Source organism: Ammodytes marinus, assembly GCF_949987685.1.
Source record: "Ammodytes marinus genome assembly, chromosome: 22".
In the NCBI taxonomy this organism is placed as follows: domain Eukaryota; kingdom Metazoa; phylum Chordata; class Actinopteri; order Uranoscopiformes; family Ammodytidae; genus Ammodytes; species Ammodytes marinus.
In genome coordinates this window covers 20,623,620-20,648,433 of record NC_137226.1, presented here as the reverse complement: position 1 = coordinate 20,648,433, position 24,814 = coordinate 20,623,620, and the positions used below count along the sequence as shown (strand labels likewise).

At 41.8% G+C, this 24,814-nt stretch overlaps 1 protein-coding gene across 1 annotated transcript; it reads right to left on the bottom strand.

Moving 5' to 3' along the window:
• Positions 1 to 2,951: 2,951 nt before the first annotated feature.
• Positions 2,952 to 23,258, bottom strand: ppp6r2a (protein phosphatase 6, regulatory subunit 2a). The gene is made up of 24 exons (XM_080051031.1): positions 22,862 to 23,258; positions 19,314 to 19,484; positions 18,121 to 18,378; positions 17,465 to 17,651; positions 17,241 to 17,378; positions 17,085 to 17,150; positions 16,851 to 16,963; positions 16,235 to 16,348; positions 15,929 to 16,055; positions 15,450 to 15,602; positions 10,968 to 11,192; positions 10,781 to 10,845; positions 9,891 to 10,006; positions 9,726 to 9,811; positions 7,377 to 7,457; positions 7,138 to 7,235; positions 6,851 to 6,908; positions 6,424 to 6,551; positions 6,210 to 6,334; positions 5,973 to 6,123; positions 5,738 to 5,826; positions 5,426 to 5,642; positions 4,592 to 4,681; positions 2,952 to 4,452 (listed from the first exon to the last, which is right to left on the bottom strand). The coding sequence occupies exons 3-24, from the start codon at positions 18,345 to 18,347 to the stop codon at positions 4,395 to 4,397; spliced, it is 2,712 nt and encodes a 903-aa protein (XP_079907157.1). The 5' UTR covers positions 18,348 to 18,378; positions 19,314 to 19,484; positions 22,862 to 23,258; the 3' UTR covers positions 2,952 to 4,394.
• Positions 23,259 to 24,814: the final 1,556 nt, after the last annotated feature.

The following is a 24,814-nucleotide window of genomic DNA, read 5'->3' as shown; positions in this document are numbered from 1 at the left end:
CATGTCCCTACAAGGCTGCAACGTCAGACAGGAGGTGGTGGAGTCATGTTTGGGCCGGACTCATGGGGAGAGAGCTGGTAGGTCCCTTTAGGGTCCCTGACGGTGTGAAAATGACCTCGGCAAAGTATGTTGAGTTTCTGACTCACCACTTTCTTCCGTGGTACAAAAAGAAGAACCGTGCCTTCCGTAGTAAAATCATCTTCATGCATGATAATGCACCATCTCAGGCAGCAAAGAATACCTCTGTGTCATTGGCTGCTATGGGCATAAAAGGAGAGAACCATCTTCCCCTGACCTTAACCCCAATTGAGAACCTTTGGAGCATCCTCAAGCAAAAGATCTATGAGGTTGGGAGGCAGTTCACATCAAAACAGCAGCTATGGGAGGCTATTCTGACATCCTGCAAAGACATTCAAGCAGAAACTCTCCAAAAACTCACAAGTTCAATGGATGCAAGAATTGTGAAGGTGATATCAAAGAAGGGGTCCTATGTTAACATGTAACTTGGCCTGTTAAGATGTTTTTGATTGAAATAGCTTTTGATTTCAATAAATATGACCTTCACATTCTGCAAATTCAACAAATGGCCATTTTTAGTTCTTCACAACCTATAAAAAAAATTGAAACTCTGTTGTGCATAATGATTTGGAACGGTGCATTTGGAGTTTTTTATTTTTGAAAAAAAAATACTGTTATCATTGGGAGGTTTGTTCAATAAAATGTGAATCATACTTTAACGGTTGATGACTTAAATTATACTGAGTGTCATTTGCATCGACTATTTAGGAAAGTCTGAGAAAAATATCATTTGCATAATAATTTGGAATGCACTGTAAGCCAATCATTGATAGCATGGTTGTTAGCTATGGTGGGTGGTCAAGTGCCTGGCAAGACCAGTCCGATCCCACAAGCTTTAATGTTAATTTCTCTCCCGCAGATCAGTCTGGCCTTTCTTCAATCCCCATGGGGAGGAACCGGTAAAATAATGAATGGGCCAATCAAGACTTACGTTCTGACCTATTTTTGTCCCTTTTAGTGGAAAGCAGCTTCTGATGGTTTTGTTTAGTCATCAATCTAGTCTCATGAGACCGGCCATATCTCACAAACTTATTTGTCGATACATGACGTCAACGACCACAAGAAGCAATCAAATAGTACCTCCTGAACGTGGGCGGGGTTGTCGTGAGGGGCTGAAAGCCTACTTCGGAGCAAAGTAGCAAAGCAGAAATTACGAGCAGTTGTTGCACTATTAACTGAACCAACCGCCAAAAACACGGATGAAAAATGTTTAAGAAATACCCCCCTTGTATCTGTTTGCTAAAAGAAGTAGAATAATATTGCTACGCCATTAAAAGGGATGGTTGGGTCACGTACATCCCTATGCACGTAAACACCCGTGGGCATGATAAAGTTGACTGTTTACTGCTTGTTTCAGGATACGTGTTTTCAAATGCAAGCCGTGTCTCAGCCTGAATATTTTATTGAGGTAATCAGTTCAGTCCGAGGCTTGTAATGTAATCGCTCGCTATCATGTCTGTCCCAGCTGGCTACATATTCTATTTAGCCTAGCTGCTAGCTGCCCTACATGTCTCCTCTCGTATGTTAAAAGTAACTTCCCCAACAACCAACACTGGGTGAGCTTAGCAAATATATGGGGAAAAAATCGGATCTGTGATGCAAATCAAATGACAGAGAGCCAGAGAAGGCTGCACGCGGCGTACACTCAAAAGTCCCGGAGAGTTGGGGAGAATAAACAAAAGAATGAAGCCGGTAGTCTCTGGCCAATCAGAAGCGTCGGCAGACGGCCGGCCACTGATTGGCCAGACAATAGTCTCAGGTCGGCAATCAGGCCACGCCCCCTTTGGGGGGAAACAAACCGAACGTGCCATTGACTATAATGCAAAATTGCGGTCCAAAACAGCACAAAAAGAAAACGATCAGAGGTAAATAAGTTAAAATTTGACCGACCGACACAATGTCAAAATCCTTTACAACAACTCTGCTGGCTGGATAACGTTAAAGACACTAATAAATTATTAATTTGGTCAATCTAAACCCATGTATTTTTAGTCTCTCAGCATCAAGCTGGCGCAATGATCCGACCCATTGGCCAGATATATCATGCCCTGATATATATCTTCACCTCACTGAGTCTCTATATAAGCTGATTACACGTGAAATAATTGTTATTTTAAGTTTTGTTGTCTGTAATAATGCTTACTATGTTAATAGTATAGCGCTATGCAAACTCCCACTGAAATGCAGAGCACGGGGGAACCCGGGAGCTTCCTGCTGTCATACAGACCTTATTTAGGGGAATTTTTGGGGGCATGGCGAAGGAATAAAACCATGATGTTTGTTTTTTACCATGTAAACCACACAACAGCTCAGGACATTGCAGATTTTAGCTATAACGGCTTATTTTGAATGATCGCGCTGTCTATGTCTATGGAGTAAGCCGTATTGTTTTCCCCCCAAAGGGGGCGTGGTCACGAGAGTTCAGTCCAGATGACGTATTGCCGACCTGATGTATCGACTCAGCTCGCTTGGAACCTAGAGCGAGGCGATACCAAAAAAGCAGCCGCTACCAGGTACCATGAAATTGCGGTGGAAACGCCAAAAATGCGAGTTGAGTCGAGCTGAGCTGATACCATGCGGTGGAAAAGCGCCATTAGTGTGATGAGATAGCTCCCAGCCTGGAGCTGCTGCTCTGTAGCTGACCCTGACCTCTTCTGTGATCAGTGGTTTGACTGACTTCTCCCTCACTCCCCTGACATTATTGTTGCACCTGTGGGGGCAGGACAAATTACATTTTGAATTTGATCTTACTTTTCCACAGGCTGAGCAGAGGTCTGATCAAATCAAAGCCAACTGGGTCTTCGCAGAGGTGGAAAGACAACAACCAGACGGGCAAAGCCAAGCGTTTTGGTATTAATGTGGTCAACCAGACACTTTTAATTTTTTTTAAACAATGATCGTAGAACCTGATCGCTGTCGTATGATTGAAGTAAGTACACCAAAGAGGCCAGGGGCTCTGCAGAAGCCAGGCCGCCCTCTTTCCAATCCTGCTGCTCAGAGAAATAAAAATTAAAACTTTAGAAAAGAAAAAAAAAAAGAAAACAGATACAGCGTCACTCTTACCAGATGCCACTCTCGCCCTGTGAGGAAGTGCTTGGTGGAGAAAGAGAAAAAGGAACAGACGACAATAGTAATCTCAAGATTGCTTGTAAAATTACTTTTTTTAAATGTAGATAATATTTGTATATAGGTAGATAATGTTTGGTTGATTTAAGGGGAATAGCAATAAGAACGTAAAAGGTCAATACAATCAGAAGGTCTTAGCTCACTAGCTAGGTCAACAGAGAACCGGTTATACATGCACTAAAATGAAAAAAAAATAAAAAGGAAAATTTTAAAATCAGAAAGATCAAGTTGAGAATATATTTAAATTTGTTTGCCCAAACGTACACCAAATGACTCTTCCAACGCTAGATTGATTCTTTTTTTTTTTTTTTTTTTTTTAAATCTGAATTTCATTTTTAAATAAAATGGCTAATTGACATTATTGCACATGAGCAAAAGACAGTAATACTATTAGAGCTCTGTTCATCGACCTCCTCCTCTTTGACGGACCCTCCTTTAAAACATTCAGAAAAACCTGGTGATGTACGAAAACAGGAGATGTTCCGTCAACAGCAAACCAAAGAGACAAAGAAATCAAATTAAAACGGAAACAAATGGATAAAAACCTTGATCTGGGTGAGAGGACAGATAAGACAGCCAGCAGAGATGAGGGTAGAACACTTAACATTGTGCTATAATGTACAGTAACATGGCTGCATAAGTGCTTTTTCATAAGCTCGGAGAAAGAAAAAAAAAAGTATTTATTGTTGAGGCATGGTTTAAAAGTTGGCCTGTGCTATCCATTCAGGGGTGACCAATGTAAAAAAATCCCTCTTTAACAAGTGGGACTCCCAACAGCTTTCATCGAGTAGGAGGGAGAAACCTTTTTTTTTTTTTTCTCAGGACATAAAAAAATAATGATGATGATGTTACCCCTCGGATTCTGTCATTTTTCAAAAGATCGCTGCTACATTAAAACCGCACGTTAATTATGTGCAACATCGGGGAAAAAAGGCTGTGAAGATGATTCCTCTTACACTCCGTCTTGTCTGTTGGATTTGTTGGTTGTTGTGTTTTTTTTTTTACATGTTCCGCCGCCTCATTATTGGTGTTGATTGGCAGTGTCCAGGTCCAATAACATGGCAGAGTGATTCAGTAAAAAGACGGTGGTTTGCAGTGAGGTTGTTTTAGGGGAGTCACTCTGGAGGAGGTGCGACAGTCCGCTGCACCGTCACTGATGATGATGGTGTGTGGGGCCATCATCATCATCATCACACCGGCCCGTTGACCGTCACTTCCTGTTGCTGTGGCGGAGGAGGCGTTTCCTCTCTGTGAGGGTGACATGAGGAAAACGCTCACTTAGACAAAGACTCTGTACTGTCTGAAAATACACAGCCATTCAAAAGCTCAATCTGTGTTTTTGTCCCACAGTAGTAATCAGAGTGGAGAGGCTTTGTTGTTGACTTACTTGCTGTCAGTCTGTTTATCTACAGGTGAATCCGCAGCTTTAGGAGGATCTGACAGGGAGAGTTTCTCCAGAGACACCGGACACTCCTCACTGTGGGACAGACAGAGAACCAAGGTTAATAACACTTCTCTTTGTTTAGGAGCTGACCTTCCACCCTCGCTGCAAGACAAAAGAATACAGGCTTCAAACGGGCTTCAAGGTGGGGTCAGCGACTTCTGCAGAGTCACATATTGCACTTTCTGCTCATACATTCTGGTGATGGGTTTCACGCTTGTGTGTTGCCACAGTGTGGTATTAACTTCCATGGTGCTGACACTGTAGACCTCTTCTCACAACAACCACGGTACACAGCCGTGTGGCTCGGCTATTTGACTGTGAATCTTATAAGACCTAAAAATATACAAATCTGAGATGTGTAAGTTGACTGATGGTACAACAGCTGAAACGGGACATAATTTTAAATTTACTTTTTAGGTGGGGTGATAAAAATGACTGATGACCTACAGTATATTTATTGTTTATGGCATATTGCAGTAATAGTTTTTTGTGTGTGTAAGCTTCCCAGCTCTGTAAAGTTACTTCACTTTGTGAACCTCGAGGTACAGTAGCGTAGCAAAGAAGGTCCCAGGACGTACTTTACTTAGAACAGCAAAACTGAATGAATCCAGTCATTTCAAAATCCCAGTCAGGCCTATAATTACCCCAATGTGGTAATTATGTTTCAAATATAGATGCGCACGTGCGCGCGCACACACACACAAAGCTTGTGTGTGTGTATGGGAGCGGAGTGGAATGGTCAACAGAGGAGGATCTTTTATTTAAAAAGATGCAAACCTTTTGAGGTCGGCTGTCTTGTTGCCGGCGGGGTCGGGTGTTACCGGGGCGACGGCTGCAGCTGCAGGAGGAGTGACTGCAGCGGCCGGAGTAGCACCAGCCTTTTTGTCGTCTTCCTCGCTGTCCGACCCCCCAGAGGAGCTGCTGTCTGAGGCTACGAGAGGAGCCTTCTGCCCCTCACCCACCGGCCAAGCTCCAGAGGGGGCACTAGCATCCGCTGACAAGGAGAAAAAAGCTAAATGTGTTTAGAGGCATAACTGACAAGAGGTTGTGAAGTGTTATTGAGCTGTGAGGACGCAGGTCAACACTCACCACTCTTCTCCTGGTTTGGTTTGGCTTGTTTCTCTGTGTCACCGCTGCCCTCTTCCACAGGAGAGCTGCACCTGGGATCAGTCTCTGTACTGTAGAAGAAAACCACTAAGTTGTGAAATACCACTATTGTTCTAGGGCTGGGTACCAGAACCCATTTATAACTTATTAGCAAACATAAAACACAATTTCTGTTCATTGTTTCTTGCTAACTTGTTTCATAAAGTTGGCCTCTTACCCAGAGAATGGCTGGAACTCAGTGAAGTTGGCCCAGCCAGTTCCCTGCGTCTCCGCTCCACTCCCAGTTGAGCTGTCCCACCCTGCCGGGGTTTGGGATGCTGCGGTCCCTTTAGAGTCCCTGAAGTTTGCTGTCCAGCCTGGCCCTGGACCTGCACACAAAGACAAGAGTCTATTTGAGAAGGATTTTCATAGCTTTATATGACATGTGTCTGTATTCTGGGCTGCTGTCTCTGACCTGTTTCCGATGTGTTCTGCTCAGACTCCTCCTCCTCATCGGATTCTGATCCGTGGTCCCGCTCCCTGCCTCCGTTCTCCAAGCTTCCCCTGGAGCTTCCCTCAGAGGTTTGGGAAACCCCAAACCTGGAAGAGAGTGACAATGGAGAGGGTAACGAGACGAGACAGAGAGGATTGGAGTGCTACAAAGTGCAGAGCCACGTCTTCAGGTTTACCTTGTTCTGGATTTAACTTGTGTTGCATAGTTCATCTCCTTCTCCTCCCAAATGTCCTCCTCTTCTTCAGCATCATCAAACTGGCGTATCCTCTCTTTACAGCAGGCTTCAAAAGCAGCCGCGTTGGCCTGTGTACAAACACACACTTAGTCATGATTCTTTCTGGTGTTTTGTGCCAGGAGGCCCCATCCCCTAACCCTAACTCTAACCTTAACCAGCGCTGCCGTTGGGGGCTCAAAACACCAAACACCCTTTATTTACTTGTTTTACCCATAACACTGTTGACCACAAAAACTCAACAATCCTTGTGGAAAAATTGACAGGAGTAGCTGTAATATTAATCTCAATGACAGCAACAGCAGCTTGAGTTGGATTCCACATCTTTTCATTGACAGATTAAGACACAAACACTTGGAAAAACACTTACACTATTATCATCAGCATCTAGATTGAAGTTTATTTCGGCAATTCTGTCAAATGTGGCACTGAAGAGAGAGAACAAGAAACATGTGAAACTATAAGTCAACAGTCATTCTATTGAACTATGAAAAAAAAGACTTGAGAAATAACAGTAAAGATGTCAATAAGCTCTGGTGTAGAGGGTTCTTTTTGCTGTTTACTGCACAGGTTGGGATGTTGAGTTGTTTAATGCCAGCCATCAAATCTATGGCTCTGGAAAACAAGCCAGAAACAAGTGTAAAGACTTTCACTTACTTGATATTTTCATCGTGCTCGCTGAACTCCTCGTCGTTGAACCCAAACTGATCCACAAAGTTTGCAGTCATCTGTTGGATCTGATAGTCGGAGAAGGCCTGGGAGAGTCAAAGGGAACTTTTAATGTGGTATTATTACAGACAGGACAGGTAACTAGAGATGAATATGGATATGTATTCATTATTATACAAGTGGTGTGAACAGTCTGTTTTGTTTGTTTCCATGGTGTTCTATCCTACCTGCTGGAGTGACAGGTCGTTGGGGAAGGGGCTCTCCATGTCGTCGTCCTCGCTGGACGAGTGCATGTTGTGGGTGCTTACCTGCAGGACACAGTGCACACGGTTGGTCAACCTTTTACTGGGTTCTTTAGTACATTACAGATGCCCGGTGGCCTTACTATGCACATTTGAACATCACATTGCAATTTAAAGTGACTACAATTAACTTTCAGTGTTTGTTGATCCTAGCGCCCCCTTTGGACTAAGTTGGTAGTGTTTTTACAACACCAGCGCCTGCTGTCCTAAAGATCTTTGCTAGCATGTGCCGGTGGTGCATGGCAGGATCATGGACATATAAAGAAATGGACACCGGATTGAAACACGGCGCTCATTCATTCCTATGAAAGCTGCTCATTGGCGCAGGGAAGCCACAAGGAAGTATTAATCAGTCAGAAGCATGACGTAGCGGCATTATGGACCTATCAAGAAAGAGGGCGGCAAGCGTAGCGGACTGGTTGCGGATGTAGAATCATTCTCGTTCTGTAGCATCTAGCATTGTAAGCTAAAGGTTTAAGCAAGCACAGTTGTATTGCTTACCGACCATGGTCGTATAAGTCACTAACCCCCCGATGATTCGCTATCTGTGATCTTTAAATTACACTCCGTTTTTGTAAAGTAATACAGTGGTGAACAAGTTCTAAACGGAGATTCCTCCAGCCATTAATAAAACGCTTGAGGTGGCGTTTTGAAATGACAAAACTTCAGTTTTAATAGTATATGGTCTAAAGATAAGTATAAGCCTATGATTGATATTCAGAAATTTTTTGCGGAGACACAATCTTGTTCACCGCTTGTATTGTGTGGACGGGGAAATCTGCCTACGGACCGCATGAAAATAAGCTCCACCCCACAGCCCCATTCATAGCATGCAGTACCAATGGCTTGGCCACATGTCCATGCTGGCTGCTCGGAGAAGGCACAGTCCTGGGGGCCTGGGCAGGATGCATGGCGATGAGCTAATGTATTTATTTTTTTTTACTTTACTAAATCGGTTTGGTCTGAGTTTGTTGGTATTCAGACCTGAGAAAAGGCATTAATAATAATTATATTTAAAAAAGCCTTCTTTTCAATGATGGTCTCATTTGCTGTAAAAGGTCATTTATGATCATCAGAGGAAAAATGAAGACTGTTCCATAATGTTTAAAAGTTACTCGTAGTTTCTTTAAATGACCCAAAAAAATATATTTTAGCTTGTTGTGACCACATAATATAGAGAAAACAATTTAATATTAGTAATTGTGCCGTAACGTTAAGCTCACTTCCTAGAAACCAACTACACCAAGAGCAGCCTACAGTATACATACTACATAGGCTTTACGTTAAGCAGCAAACAGACTTACAATATCTAGGATTACTATCTCTCTGCCATGCTACTTACAATGCAGTAAATGTATTTTCCTGCAGTAAAGCAATTTGTAAACATGCCTAGTTGAGTTTCCTCTTCCAGTGAAGACATATCACCACGTATCCATTAGGGGTGTGAACGTTTACAAAAATTTCTAAACGGTTACACGGCTGCAAATTTTTCGTGTACACATTTAACCGTTTGATATGGGGGGAGGGAATTGACGTCATTTTTTTTGTTTGACGATGCTGTTGGAGTGACAGTGTGCAGTGAGAAAGTCAGGCAGACAGATAGACAGAAAGGCCTTTATTTCATAGTTTTGCTTTTTGACTTCGAAGTGATCATAACTGCCTAGTGATCATCTGTCATTAGACTGACTCCTGCTGTCGGGGCCGTTGTCAGCTCGCTAGCCGACCAGCTGTTAGAGACGGATATGAAATGGAAAGTGAAACTGAAGGTGGAGCAGTTAAATAGTTAAATGAATAAATGTTGTAACCAAACACAATAATGTATTGTGGTATCTGCTTTAGTAGCCTACAGTAGCTCACATCGCCCACCACTCCTTGAATTTTAATTTTCCAAGTTTAAAAAAAAAAAAAAAAAAAAAAAAACGGTTTTCGTTTATTGCTTTTTCCTAAACGGTTATGATTTACCAAACGGTTACACGTGTACACGTGCACACCCCTAGTATCAATGCTGTCTTGCCACTTGAGTTCGATTGAAACAACACTTCTCGCTTTTGTTGCATATATCTTTAGATTTATTCAATGCAAACGTGATAAGAGGAACCACATGGTAAACGGCTGCCTGCTCTGACTGTCTGTGCTGGGCTGCTTGGTCCTGTCCTGATTAACTGGCTGTTCTGAACACAGTGGCCTTACACTGGAGAAGAGGACATGAGGAGGAGGTTAACAGAGAAGCTGGTTCATGCATTAGATCCTGAGTGATACTGGATGATATCTCACCAGCTCTACCGTGTTCCTCCTGTTTGTCTCTCTCAGCGTCTCGTCCACAAAGCTCTCCCAGCGACCTCTGCAGTCTTCTGGAAGCTCTGCAAAAGCACAGGTGTTCATTTTAAAATGAAAATGGTAAAGTAAATTAGTGTGAGGCCTACTTTAAAATGCAAATACCTTTGATGAATTCGGTCATCTGGGCCTGCACTGGTCCTTTCTCCAGGTTTTGGACCACCATGTTGGAAATTCTGGTCAGATGACCCATGTTACCTCTCCTTGTGCCGCCCTCAGCCCTGAGGTTGACAGGAACAAACGTAAGTTGTCCTTTAAATAACTTCATTGCAACACTAAAATCTTACTTGTCATAACCCTGACAGACAATTTTTTGTTTTGTCTGTAATTTATTTTTGCTGTACTATTATTTTTGTTTTTTGTAGGTTTGTTTTGATAATTTTTTTTTAATTCAAGCTATTTTTTATTGCCACCACTTTTATTACTGTTATTATCATTTTCTTTGTTCTATGATCGGGACTAGTCCCCTGTTCACATATATTGTACTGATTGTATGAATGAACAAAACTAAATAAAAATGAAAGTAAAAAAAATAAAATCTTACTGGTCATAAAATATGTATAATGTACTGATGTAGGAGGACACTATGTGTTGATGTTTAGCCGAGGATCCCACAGTCAAGGTATAAGGTATAAGGTATTAGGGTTGTTTATTTTTTATTTAACTTTAATTTTTCCAGATAAAAACATGAAGAACAGTTTCTTATTTACAATATTGATCTGTTCAATATTGTAAAGTTCCTGAACTGCTCTACAATTGGTCTGAATATCCATGCGGGATAACCACTCCAGAAAAGGAAACTACTGGTAGTAGATGGTCTTTCTCATCCCATAACGCATAGCGTAGCTGGCTATGGGAGCTCATTTGGCAGTGCTTCCAGTAGTTGGGTATGAATTGAAATATGTCTGCATATGTTTAATCCCATACTCAACAAGCATAAAAGAAAGAAAAATGCAGGAGCAATGGTATGATGTGGTGGATAAAATCTTTCTCACTGTATTTTATCATTCTCCTCCCAGGCGTCAAGGATCCGCTGTACCAGTTGACACTTCTGGAAGAGCTGGATGTTCGACATAAACACAGAATGACAATAAGTGTGGATGTAAGAGAGAAAGAACATCAAAACAGAGGAAAGAACGTTTTGGGGCAAGTTGAGATCATGGAGCTGCTTTATCCACGTACATGTGCCACAAGATCGTTGTGGATGGAGGTCTGTGGGTCACTGGTCCTGCCTGTCTCCACTGCCTCCCCCTGCATCTCTTGGCTGGACCCTGCCGGCTTCCCATCGTGGTTCTGGAGGCCGGGGCTGGGTCGCTCCTCTGAGGAAGGATGGTTCAGGATAGCCGCCACACACAGCTCCACTTGGAAGTGCAAAAAGTTATTCCAGGAGTATTTGAAGAACAGATCCTAAACAGAGAGAGAGAGAGATGCGGGACAGAACAACTGAAGTCAGCACGGAATTGAGTGGACACCTCTCTGAACAGCATGAATCATATGAAACAATAGCATGTAAGTCTCTGACCATTTAAGCTACCGTACTTTTCGGCCTACAAGCCGCGACTTTTTCCCCGTTTTTCGACCCTGTTATTACACAGCACAGTATATATTCTGTAGCTACTGGGGATGGGCGTTAGTAATCGAGTACTCGAGTACTCCTCGTTTCAAATGATCTCGATTGGTGGATGAGGAAAATCGTTTTTTGTTTTTTTTTAGTGTTTGTAGCCTTTAGGCCGGCCGGCGGGCCGCCCCTATTTTAAAATGTTATATACGTGTACAAAACGGCACAAAACGGATATGAAGTTTAACAAAATTAAATATTTTGATCCAAGTTAAATAAACTAAGCGTTGTGTCAAACAGAAACCGCAAATAACTGCCACCTCCGTGCAGCGCAGCCAGTGTGTGGTCTCCACAGCACCGCGGAGCTGAATGCGGTGCTGGAAAACTTGGAAAGTCACGTAAAGAAGCCAGGCTGACTTCGGGCACATTCGAGCAAACGACATTTAAGAAGCCTTTATTATGGAATATAGGATTGAGATTCAAAAGCCGACGGTGTAACGTTCCATTAACGAGGAATTAGTCGCGGTAATTAGTCACGGACAGGAGTGAGCATTACACGGTTGGATAAACTAGCCTACTACTTCAACTGCTTTGGTGAGTTATTTAGCCTATCTATGTGTTTAAATTGTAGGACAATAATTTTATTGTATTTGCTGCCCTTCTTATTTTAAATGTCTATTTTGAATGTTAGCCAACTACAGCCCATGCTTTTTTTCTCTCTCTTTTTTCTCTCTCCACCGCAGACCTACTCGATCGGTTTAAATTGTGGCCCGCTTATTTAATTACTTTCAGTTAGGAAAATGTGTTTTAAACTTGTGGAAAATAAATCCTTAATATCATATGGCAACTGTGACTGTTTGACATAAGCATTGAGCGCTTTATTGCGGTTAACCGTTGTTCTGTAGACAGATGCGTTGCGTCCTAAAAATAGAAAAAAGTTTAACGAGGAATCGATTGATCCTCGAGGAATGCAAGCGATCACACGAGTAGCGAAAACACTCGTGCCCATCCCTAATAGCTACTATTGCACAAAATGGTAACACTTACGTACGTTATGCAAATATGCAACTTGTTTGTTGAAATGTGGGAGCTTCCTCAAGCAGCAATCTCTTTCCCGACAATCCCCTCTGTGCACGAACTCTTACATATGGTAATTAAACATTATAACACCTGCGGCTTATTGTCCAGTGCGGCATATAGTACGGAAAGTACGGTAGTTACTGCACCACCTTATGAGTCTGTGCTCTTCTTTTTTTTTTTCTTTTTTTTTTTTTTGCATTTTTATGCTTTATTGATAGTGTAGAGACAGAGTTGAAATGGGGCAGAGAGGGGAGTGACATGCAGAGAACGACCGCGGGCTGGAATCAAACCCGGGTCCGCTGCTGGCCGAGGCCCATGGGGGGGACGCCCTACCAACTGAGCTAAGGGCGTCCCCATGAGTCTGTGCTCTTCTTCGTTATTTAAAGGTCACATATAATGCTAATTTTCAGGTTAAAAATTGTAATTTGGGTTTCTACCAGAAACTGTTTCCATGGTGTAGTGTCCAAAAAAACCTTTATATTTCTCACACTGTTATGGTTGAATCTCATCTTTCAGCCTCTGTCTGAAATGTTCGGCTTTAGAGCCTGTCTCTTTAATATAAGGCCCGCCTTCCAAAAAGCCCAGCCTGCTCTTATAGGCAACTAACTGCCAGGCAGATTCAGGGGTATCTGGGTGTGTGCTCATCACAGGTGGAGGTAGTGCTAAGTTAGGTTGGTAGTGGGGGACATGGCTTCCCCCCTTGTGACTTAAAGCCACTACGAGTAACTTTGTCCGTTGGCGGCCCCTTTGGACAAAAGCGGTAGTATTTTTACGACGCCAGCTGTCGTAAAGCTGTGTTCTAGCGTGTGCCGGTCGTGCCAGTCTCAATTGATAAGGACGCAATATAGTGCATGTCCACGTGTTGAAAGCCGTGAGGGCACGGACTCTTTTCGGCTCCGTGAGAGTGGTTAGTGACACTGCATCAACTAATGCTGGTCAGTGCCACACACACCTGATTGCAATGAGTTGATGCAGTGTCACCTAACTACTCTCAAGGAGCTGAAAGATTACGTGTCCTCACAGAAAGCGAGAGACGGCAGTTAGTATGGATCACGATTAAGTAATGTGTTTATGTTAGGGATGGGCACGAGTAGTGTTTTCGCTACTCGAGTGATCGCTTGCATTCCTCGAGGAGCTATCGATTCCTCGTTAAACTTTTTTCTATTTTTAGAACGCAGCGCACCTGTCTGCAGAATAACGGTGCAGCGCAATAATGCCAAGACCCAGCGCTTAATGCTTATTGTAAAACAGTCACAGTTGCCATATGATTGTAAGGATTTATTTTCCACAAGTTTAAAACACATTTTCCTAACTGAAAGTAATTAAATAAGCGGGTCACAATTTAAACCGATCGAGTCTGAGGTGGGGAGAAAAAAAAGCATGGGCTGTAGTTGGCTAACAATCAAAAAAGACACCAATTAATATAAGAAGGGCAGCAAATACAATAAAATGATTGTCCTACAATTTAAATACATGGATAAATAACTCACCAAAGCAGTAGAACTAGTAGTTGTATATCCAACCGCGTAACGCTCACTCCGTGTCCGTGACTATAATTAGCCTACCGCGACTAATTCCTCGTTAACGGAACATTACACCGGTCGGCTTTTGAATCGCAATCCCATATTCCATAATAAAGGCTTCTTAACTGTCGTTGGCTCGGAGCGAATGTGCCCGAAGTCAGCCTGGCTTCTTTACGTGACTTTCCAAGTTTTCCAGCACCGCATTCAGTGCCGCGGTGCTGTGGAGACCACACACTGGCTGCGCTGCATGGAGGTGGCAGTTATTTGCGGTTGCTGTTTGACACAACGCTTAGTTTATTTCACTTGGATCAAAATATTTAATTTTGTTAAACTATATTTTATCCGTTTTGTGTCGTTTTTTTACACGTGTATAACATTTTAAAATAACGCCGGCCTACAGGCTACAGACACTTAAAAAAAATTAATAAAAATAAATCGATTTTTCTCATCCACCAATCGAGTTCATTTGAAACGAGGAGTACTCGAGTACTCACGCCCATCCCTAGCTTATGTTGTTGTAAATAATGACTATTTCAGATGAATAATGGTCATCTGATGATGGTGAAGCAAAGTAAATTTTGTGTTAGTACCGCTCATTTATGCTGCAGTCTAGTTCACTCCCGTGTAATTGTATACACGTTGCTTGGCAACGCCCTCGCCTCCTCCCGCCCGTCTACTACTCTCCCTAGCTTTTCTTCATTGTATTTTTCTTTTTTTTTCTTTGATGGTTCAGCCCCGTTATCAGTCATTATGACGACAAATAACTGTCTCAAACAATGCTCCCGCTCCCCTTCCCTCACCTGGTGGGATAGGCTTCTCAAATCGCGTTGCAGCGCTACACTGAAATCTGCGACCAATACGGATATGTGACCATAGAGCCTGCATGCGCGAAGCGAAAATGGGACTGGGTGTGCGAGCAGACCAAACGCAATAATAAAAACTGTATAAAAACGTCTTTCTTTGCACTGATGGTCTCGTTTGCTGTTAAAGGTAATTTATGAATATCAGAGGAAACATGGGGCTGTTTAAAAGATATTTAAATACTCGTAAATTAATTACTCGTAGCTGCTTTAATAAGGGTAGAGAAATTTAACTTGGGTTTTCCAACACAGAAAGGTGGACGTGGAGAGCAAGATAGAGGGTTGTTTTATACCATATTAATATTGAAAAAACATGAATATCATGTTGGCAATATCTGGACAAGAAACAAACTCTCCATAGACCCCATGCTGTTGTAAGCAGGGCAAAAGAGAAGGGTTTGAATTCTGCCTACTGCTCTTACATGAACCTGCTCTAAATAAGTCATACCCCATGCCCTTTGGTCAGGTGGTGTGATAAGGTATCAGTGATTTTACTGTCTCATGACCAACCTTGTGCAAATCTGATGCAACTTTTTCACCACAAACAAAAAGCATCCTTCTAAAACAGTACGAATACTTAAACACATGGTCACTTTAATTCTACAGAGGTAGAGTATCCAGGGTGAAGCCAGGCTTAGCCTACCAGTAGTAGGTCCATGGTGGAGAGATTGCAGAGCTCCTGGCAGACACTGGGGGCGTTGGTCTGAAGCAGGGCAGCCACCAGCCGGGCCACGTGAAGGCGGGCGTTCCCCAGTGGCTGCTCCAGAAGGCCAACTGTCGTCAATATTGCACTTTTCTGTAGAGGGGAAAGACGAATGTACTTCAATTAGTGCCGTCACAAGATGGCGTTTTGACACTAACACTATAACAGCAGCACAGAGGGAAGAACCAGTGCTGCCAATTCCCCATCAGCTACTTCAGTTATTTTAAAGAAGAGGTTCAAATATGCTAGCCAAAAGGTGCTACGTGTCAACTTTCAAAAAATAAATACTATGAAGAATGATTAAAATAATTATAAACAAACAAAATAAATCAAATACTAATCATATACTATACCATTTCTAAACACTTGTGTTTAAAATGCATTTTGTGTAATGACTTGGCACTGCTCCGTGGCTTTACCTTGGGGGGATCCAGAAGAAGCTGCTGGAAGTCCTTTAAATGGGGCTCAATGGCATTTAAAATACTGCTGTTGACAGTGTAAGACCTTTCATAACCCTGAGAATACAGATCCATCAGCCCTTCCAACCTGCCAGACACAAGCACACAGAAACATTAGGTGACAGGACACAAAAAAATAAATAATTTTCCTAACAAATATTTGCATTTGAACTTTTAAAGATATGAGTAAATACAATACAAATTTAACATGGGGTTTTAATTGCCAAAAAGGCCAGATGAACTGAGCTCCCAACCCCTGCAACTCACCCAGACCTCCTGGTCTCCAATAAGGTAAGTAGCACTTGAGTTCCGTTAACGATGGAGGCCTCGTTCCTCTCCCCCTCAAACATGTTCTTGAGAAGCCCCGCTACGCTCTCCTGCCTGAAAGACAAAGTTTTATGTGTTAGCATATTTAAGAAACTGATTTGATGATGATGATGATGATGATGATATAATGCACTATAGAGGTGTTTTCCTCTTAAAGCCAGCAAACCTTCTATTTGCTTGCTATAGTTGTAAGGGAAGTGTTGTACATCAAGGAAGTATTATAAAAGGAAATGAGTTCAACTGTCTAACAAAATTAAAAATTGTTGTCAAACAGGCTCAGCCAGCCTGTGTATAAAAGTAATTTTTTTCCAAGATTGGGACATTTTTCAACTATGTTGCAATAATGAAAAGAGTAATTTATTTTGTCTACAATCCCTGCTTGTGTGGACTAGTACACACATCTTATCACTAGCAAAAATGAATAAACTATCTGTTATTGGACACCATTACCCAACAGCAGATGGGACAAACATTTGACATGTGTCCCAAATGACACTGGGGAGATTTACTGTACTTTTCCTCCTACAACTATAAACAAAGAGCAGTGTAAACTTACGACTCCAGTACAGCCAATAGTGGGTCGGCCTCCATATTCTCCTGCATCTGATTGGCCTGGTCTCGACTAAGGCGGATGATGTCACAAAGCGTTTGCGATGCATTTGATTGTCTCTGAAACATAAATAAATAAAACGGAATTAGAAAAAAAAGAATAGACTCCTATGAAGTTATGTTCATGCATTTACAAAATTAAAGCAACGTATTCTATTAAAGAGAGCATCATGACACTCACCTCTTCATCTTTGCCAGTATGGATGAGCTCTGTGAGTCTCTGTACCAACTTCTCCTCATTAAGCCACTTTGGAGGTGAAAAACCAAATGATGTTAGATAGTTTAAGGCTGGTGTTTACTCATTGGAAGATAACACAGACATATTTAGTGAGCTTACATGGAGGACCTCCTGCCTCAAGGGGGCAGGCTCCACACAACTGATGAGGCGAAGCAGCAGGTCCATCATGGCAGAGGCGTCAATATGTTTCAGCACCAGACCGATGAAACCTTCCTTTTTCTTTAGAAAGGTGATCACCTGGAAAACAGCAGCAAGTGCTCAACACTTTAACAGAGACCAACGCTGGGTGAGTCTGAATGACTTAAGCTTATACTCAAGAGTACCTGTTCAGTTTTGCGGGCGATGAGGTTGCCGATGGTTTTGCTGAAGAAGCTGGCCAGTAGCGGGTTGAGCGGCGGGTCTTGCTCCAGGAAGTGATAGAGCACCTCAAGAAGAGAGTCGTCTGCGCCAAGCTTATCGTTTATAATGGACACATCTGACGTCAGGAGCTCACAAGCAATGTTGGGAAACCTTGAACAATGAAAGAAACAATACAGAATGACAATGGGAAGGAGTCTTGTGGAATGAAAGGTATTTGTTTGGCACTTCTTTTTCTGATTATCTGAGCTCTGACGTGTCCTCAAAACAGGTTAAAAGTAAATAGGGTGCAGTCCTTATTTTTGTTATCTCTTTTTTATCTTTTTTTTTTTTTTTTTTAATGTATGTATAAATAGGAGACCAACAGTGTGCTACAGTGTCACGCTGCTACGATGTCACAGAAGTTATATAGCTGCCGCGGCCAGCGCAGTTCAGCGGCTCCAACCCATGGACTGCATATACTCTGACCATCCGGCATAAAACCCGACTACCAAGTAAGGGTACTGTCGGCAGTGGAAACACAAGCCAGATCTAGGGTAACCGTTCCGTACCAAACCGTGCCGTGCCCGAAACCAGAACTGTGCTGCCCAGTGGAAACATGGCGTAGCGCTCAGCCACTCACTTGAAGCGGCTCCTCTCCTCCAGGTCTGCGGGCGGCTCGGTGGTGATGAGGCCCACCAGCTCCTGCATGCAGTGGTCCTGGGAGAGGAAGAGCAGCAGCCGGCGGTTCTGGGCCTTGCACTCCTGCAGCACGTCGTCCTCCTCCATCAGCTCCCGCAGCGTCACGTCCTCCCGGTCCAGCAGCTGGTCGATGTGGGACGTGGTGTGCAGGTCAAACTTCCAAAACATGGTGGCGGCCGCTGGGACGGGGGACACAGCCCTGGGGGGAGGGGGGGGGAATACAACAACATATCACACACAGAAGGTGGAGGGAGGAGGAGGAGAGAGGCCCCCAGCAGTAGCCCAGAACAATGACAGAGAAAGGGGGTAGGAAAGGGACGGGAAGAGTGCATGGAAGGTGGGGAAGGAAGCAGTGCGGGGAGAAATTGATGTAAACAAAGATGGAAGATAGAGCATTAAACCAATATTAGCTGGAACAACAAGACAGCACCACCACTTGTATGCTATTACAGGGGAGTGCAATACTCTTCTAATGACTTAATATGAATCTGACTTGTAAATTGTTTTTTCTAATTACATTATTTATGATCAAACTAAAATGGAGTCAGCGATTCTGGAGAACATTTGTTGTCAAAATCACTTTGTCAAAATCAATGAATAATATCTCATTATCCGCTACCTGCCCGTACTGTGTGTGCCCTGAAAAACAAATCTAGAGTTAATACACAGCCTGGGCTCTGTAAGTGGGCATGTTGCTAGCTAGGGGGGGCCCCTATGTAAATATACCCTAATTTACAGAGCCTAGGCTGTGATTCCGATTTTGACAACAAGCTTTCTCCAGAATCGCCTACTCCCCCTTTAACTTAAAGTATTCCAATTTGCAATGCATACAGTAGAAAACTTTAACCATGTATATGCTTTTATGCAAAAAGGCTTGGAAGTTTGTGTGTGTGGTTTTGCAATTGGTACAACATACACTCTACTGTTTGGATAATTCATGTAAAGCCATTTGCTGAAGGAATTACATTAGGAAAGATTGAGTCTGAGGTTGAATACCAGAGGCCAACTCTGATGTTGTGACGTCATGTTGAGACGATGTCTTCAGTCACTAATGAGGCTCTGCTCTATAGAAATGACTTTACAGTAACAAAAGAAGAGGGGGAAATGCCTCAGGAGTAAAGTGCTCAGACATACCAGTGGATGAAATGTGGATTTCTTTAATCAGACCTCCCCCACAGGCAGGCAGACATTTGTGTTTGTGCAGACGACAGAGAGTGTGCTGAGGCCTGGCATTTATCAGCATGGGTCTCGCTCTTAAAACGCAGGCCTGTTTAGGAGATGAGACGCTGGAAGGCTCACCATAACCTGCAACACACAGAAAACAGGAGAGATTATCCAAGATTTCAGAAAAAAATAAAAAATAAATCAGACATCTATTCAGATCTGTGCAAAGTGTATGTGAATGTATGTAATGCATCAATGTTGTCGTGTGTCAGCTCAAAGATGATGATGTACCGATGCACTCATACATATGTGTGCAGTACATTTGTAACTTAGGAACAAAGTAAAACTCTGCTTACATTCACACTGCTGCAACTTCTAAAATGCAGACAAATATGTTGGTAAAGAGGCTCACTAGTATTCACACTAGTTTTGTTCAAACTTCCTAAAAACTTTTTCCCAGATTCAGCCAAAAGAGATGTCAGGATAAAGTACAGATTAAAAAAATATGGGTTATACATGTTGAATTCTACTTTAAGCAAAAGCTCAAATTTAAGACTGAACAACCCACACTTTTTAAAATGTGGTTTTGTCTCTTAGGTTACAGCAACCACCTTAAAGAGTTAAAACCTACAAATGTGATTACAATGTGCATGCCTGCATCAATGAGCAATTCACTCAACACAATGGGGAAAAATTAAAATCCACTGGCAAGTAAGAAGGCCGTCATAGTGGAGATTCCCAAAGCCCTACAAGACAAACCGACTAGACACTCTGCTTTCTGCTACCTATTTTGTGTACTTTTATGTAAGGTTGGCTCCATATGTCTAAAGGGCAACTGTAAAGCTAACAGGTTTACCTTTGACACATTAAGCAATGGTACATCAATTAAGTTTACACCTGGAAATAAAACAACAAAGATTGTGGCCAGATTCCAGGTTGACACTCAACTCAATAATCAGACAGGTGACTTGTTGCTTTGAATTACACTGATAGTACAGTTGCTTTTAAATGCCTTTTACATGCTGGTAAATGAAGACTGCCTCTTAAATGATCTAGAAGAAGTATGTGCTGCTTTTGTGACTACGCAAGTATGTGTAGCTTGTTTTCCCCTCACGTGGTTACTGTGGCAACTAATCCACACAACCTCACAACACACACCAGCAGTGGCAAAGAATAATTACATCTGCTGCTGGGCTTTGTCAAAGGCTAACATATCTCTGTGAGCAACATGCTATCAACTGTTGATCGTGGAAGTAAAACCGATGGGAGGAAATCAATCAGTACTTCCTCCTTTTCCCTTTTTTTCATTCTGAGAAGGACCCTTCCTTTTTCCCTGCACACATACAGCAGCAGTGTCCATCTGGCATACATTTACAGAGTGCACAAGTGCAATAATAACCCACTGAACGCTCCCCGTGGACACTAAGCAGGAAAGCAAAACGCTTGACTATACATCCAAAATTGAAGCCACCAGAGGCAACCTCAACAGAAAACAGTCTACTGGCTGGCACATATGACGGACGAGGAAAAGAGGAACAATAGGCACACAACGCTAAAGAGCATACACATACATGGCAATGTTGTGAGTCCACAACAGGCTGTAATTAGGCAAGTTAAAAAAAGAAATTCCACTTGCACTTTCATATGGAGCTCCCCCTCATATACTGAATGTAAATAAAAGATGCAACTTGTGGTGGCTGGGTGTTTTAGTACTGGACACATAGAAACTTATTCAACATACATGCATAACCAAAGTATCAACCACAAAGCAATAGGGCACTTAAGGTGAGACACTGCAGGCAAAAACATTGTTTTTCAAGCACTGGTCAATTTTGAGATCGTCTATTTTGCTTCCATAACATTCATGATACTAGTAAAAAATAAATAAAAGGTCAAATGTACATTTAGTGGTTTATCTGACTTAACTGTTTGCGTTGGTATATTACGCCTATAACCATCTTTCACAGACATTATCTCAACATTAGTTTTTTTCTCAATACTCTGAACCAAAAATCTCAACTTCTAAAGCACTTAGTACATCCATTAAACTTTCCATAGTCACTTTAACACTAGTCTGAGGGTTATTACAGAAGGATTTGTTCATATGTTAATAGTGTGATTAATGATACATTTTGTTCTGAAAAAAATAAGTTTCAATGAAAGTAATCAACTGGCAAAGTCTCATGATGATAGCTATGTTTCTGGCATATTTACAGAAATGTTTATTAATATGCACTGTCCCTGTCAAATAAACAAATAAATAAATTAATTAAAAATGTTACCCTAAGCACCTGCAGTGTCTGGCCTTATTTATTCACCCTGTTGCTGCTCACCTGCACCTAGATATTCTAAAGTTTTAAAATTATGTATACAAAAAACTGTATCAATCTGAATATCTGTTTGATATGGTCCCAAAAATGTTGGAAGATTGTCTGAGATCTTATTTTGAGTTTTTGTAAAAACACCTTAAAATAATGTATGAGTTCCATGCCCCTTTTTGAGTTCACATTATTGATTAGCTTTGGTTCTGTTGGCTGTCACTATGCTTACAAACTAAATAACTTGTGATGTAAGAACATATGATAGCTAGCTAAGCTAATACATCGATGCATTTCAGAATGATACATCAACCAATGGTAAAACAATATTGAATTCCATGCAGTCATGTACGGGGTCGGAGCCAATTTGTTTAGACTTTCTAACAATGAAGAGATACACTGGTGTGTAGCATAAGCAATATAATCCGAGCTGCTGTTGCCTTGGCGTGAAATGCACATCAACTGACTTGCGGTAGGGGCTCAGATTTCTGTTTACTCCAACTCCAGTGGAGGCGCCGCTATCAAATAATACCAGATTATAAACAACGATGAACATTTACTTAACACAGTGACAGTAGGCCTCATGGTTAATTACATTCCTTTATTCAAACACGAGGGGTCCCAATTCATTTTTTAAACTAACGTACAAACTCACCTAGATAGTGTATGTAACCTAACGTTACTTGGTTTCAGTAACTCAGCGAGGCTTTGTCGCTGTGGCCTCAGCCAAGAAAACAGCCTAACTAGCATATTTGTTTGTTGACGAACATGTAAAATGTATGCTGTATAATAATGCAAGTACTAATGGGAGCATACGTTACATGAATATGAATGGCACTCTATATCTACCTGCAAAACATAACTTAGCAACTGTGTTAAATTAAGTGGTCAAACAGCTAACCCGAATCCTTTTGGCAAACTTAGCCGATTAGCCAACAATTGTTTATCAGCCAGTGTTCATTTTGCGAGATGTTTAAGGCACTAAGTTAGAAAGTTAGCAAACAATATTTAGCTAGCGTTAGTTCCTCCTTTTCACTGAATAGCACGTAAGCTAATTAGCTTCCAACAGTTAACGTGTACTGAGCTAAGTTAGCCAACTTAAATAGCTCTCCAACTTAGGTTCAACTTTGTCGATGCACCAGCTGAGTTTGCGTCAGCTAGTTGATCAAACTCACGACGATATTTTTGCCAAAAACTTACCTTTGATTGAAAGTCCGCTGCTACTCCTTCCGTCCGTATTAGATTGTTGGTGGAGTTTTTCGTCAAGCAGCCAGATACTAAGTCACTAGCTATCCAGCTAACTGTTAGCTAGCTGTGTTAGCCAACATACATTAGCCTGTGAGCGAATAGTGATTTGTTTTGAAGGGTCAGTCTGCGACAGCACAGGCTACTGTTAGCTAGCTCAACTTGGCTAACGTTAGTCAAATGTAGCTCTGAAGTCTATCAAATAACCCGTATCCCAACACTTGCGGCTACTTGACATAAATATCAATGCCCGTTACTTCAAATATAGAGTGTTTATTTAGTACTCACGCATAGAGTAATGCAAACGCGGTGCTAAGTTTAGCATGCAAAGCAGGAAAAACTCAGTCATATTTTTCGAATCAAAATGGCGACATGGTTACGAGAGCGCGCAGCAGAGGCACACGGGGGACGTGCATCGACTTCAGGCAGTGCACTGAGCTCAGCAAAGCGGTTTCGGGAAATATAAGATGCGGCAATGTTGTTTATATATCCAGTTTAACTAGTTGTCCTATTCGAAGGGTCTGCACATCGAATTAGCCTATTAGGCCTATAAGTTGTTATAATGCACTTGTAGGGACCAATCAATGTTAGCCTACGAAAGGAGTGACCTTCGAACTTTATCTTTACCATATGGCACAATATTGCCTACTACCAAACACAAAGATTATGTGGACTGGATATAAAACAATTTTAAACGCTACGCCTAATTGTTTTTTAATTTAATTAAACACATCCCATGTACTATAGGACTTGACATATTTTACCTCGGCCTACCACTATTGACCATGATTGACATTGTCAGATAATTCTCAAATCAATGTCAAAGTGCATTTCTAGATAGCCTTATTTGGTAAAAACAGTGTGCTTCATCCTAAAACATTCCGGTCCCCATACCAAATCTTGCAAATAACTGAATAGCTTGTTGAATTATGAAAAGGAAATAGAAACATATGAACCTAGTTGTGCAATATAACCCTATAATATTTGAAGTGTAGCCTAATCAATGGCTGTAAAGCAGTGAAGCATTTTACTTTACTTTTTAATTAAAAAATTACTTAACTTTTTTTTTTTCATTCATTGAAACATTATGCTGGGAGAGAGATATTCCAACCACCTCAGATAGATAAACTATTCGGTGGAATCAGTGAAGTACAATTAACATTTCAAGAGGAGAATATGATGAGTGTTCAGTATGGAATTTACCCTGCAGAGCCTCCAAGAGGAGCTAACAAACTCTCTCCACTTGAACCAAGGGGCAACCAAGATCCAAAGCATAAGGTAACAAATGTAAAGCCTTGGGGAAACAGCATAAGAAAGCAAGGGAAGAGGAAAGACCACCCCCAGACTATGCCCAGGATGAGGCTCTTAACCCTGCACTGAGCTGGACAACAGCGGAGGTATGCCCCCCCCCCCCCCCCCCCCCCCCCGGGAGATTTTTTTTTAAACTTTTTAAAGTGAAATGCATGAATCTGGTGCACTTTAAGAGGAAAATTAAGAGGCTTAATCTGAAGAATTTTGTATGAAAAAATTATTTGGAGACATTGTGTCAGATGAATTAGAAGCTATTGAAGAAGGACATGGATTTTCCTAATAATATTAATTTAAAATAAAATATTATGCAGGGTCCTTTGGGATGGGCTTGGTGCTCATATTTCTTTATGGGACATATTTCTCTGTAATATAATGAATGCATTTAAATTATTTAAAAATTAAAATGGCCATATTACATTATATTTTTAAAATGTGCCGCGGGCCAATCAATCAGTTTTGACAACCCTGCATTAGTGGGTTAACTTAAAAAAAGAAAATTAAAGTACATTACATTATACTTTTAAAATCGGCCGCGGGCCGTAGTTTGGACAACCCTGCTATAGAGCATACTGTATGTGTGGTCAGAGAAGGCAAGGA

Bases quoted from the DNA above. Each gene is read 5' to 3' on its own strand.
- ppp6r2a (XM_080051031.1), bottom strand. From the start codon at position 18,347: ATGTTTTGGAAGTTTGACCTGCACACCACGTCCCACATCGACCAGCTG. The intron at 16,964-17,084 runs GTGAGTGTCATG...TTTATGTTTCAG, and splicing joins ATACTGGCAAAGATGAAGAG to AGACAATCAAATGCATCGCA. The intron at 4,453-4,591 runs GTAAGTCAACAA...TCACCCTCACAG, and splicing joins GATAAACAGACTGACAGCAA to AGAGGAAACGCCTCCTCCGC.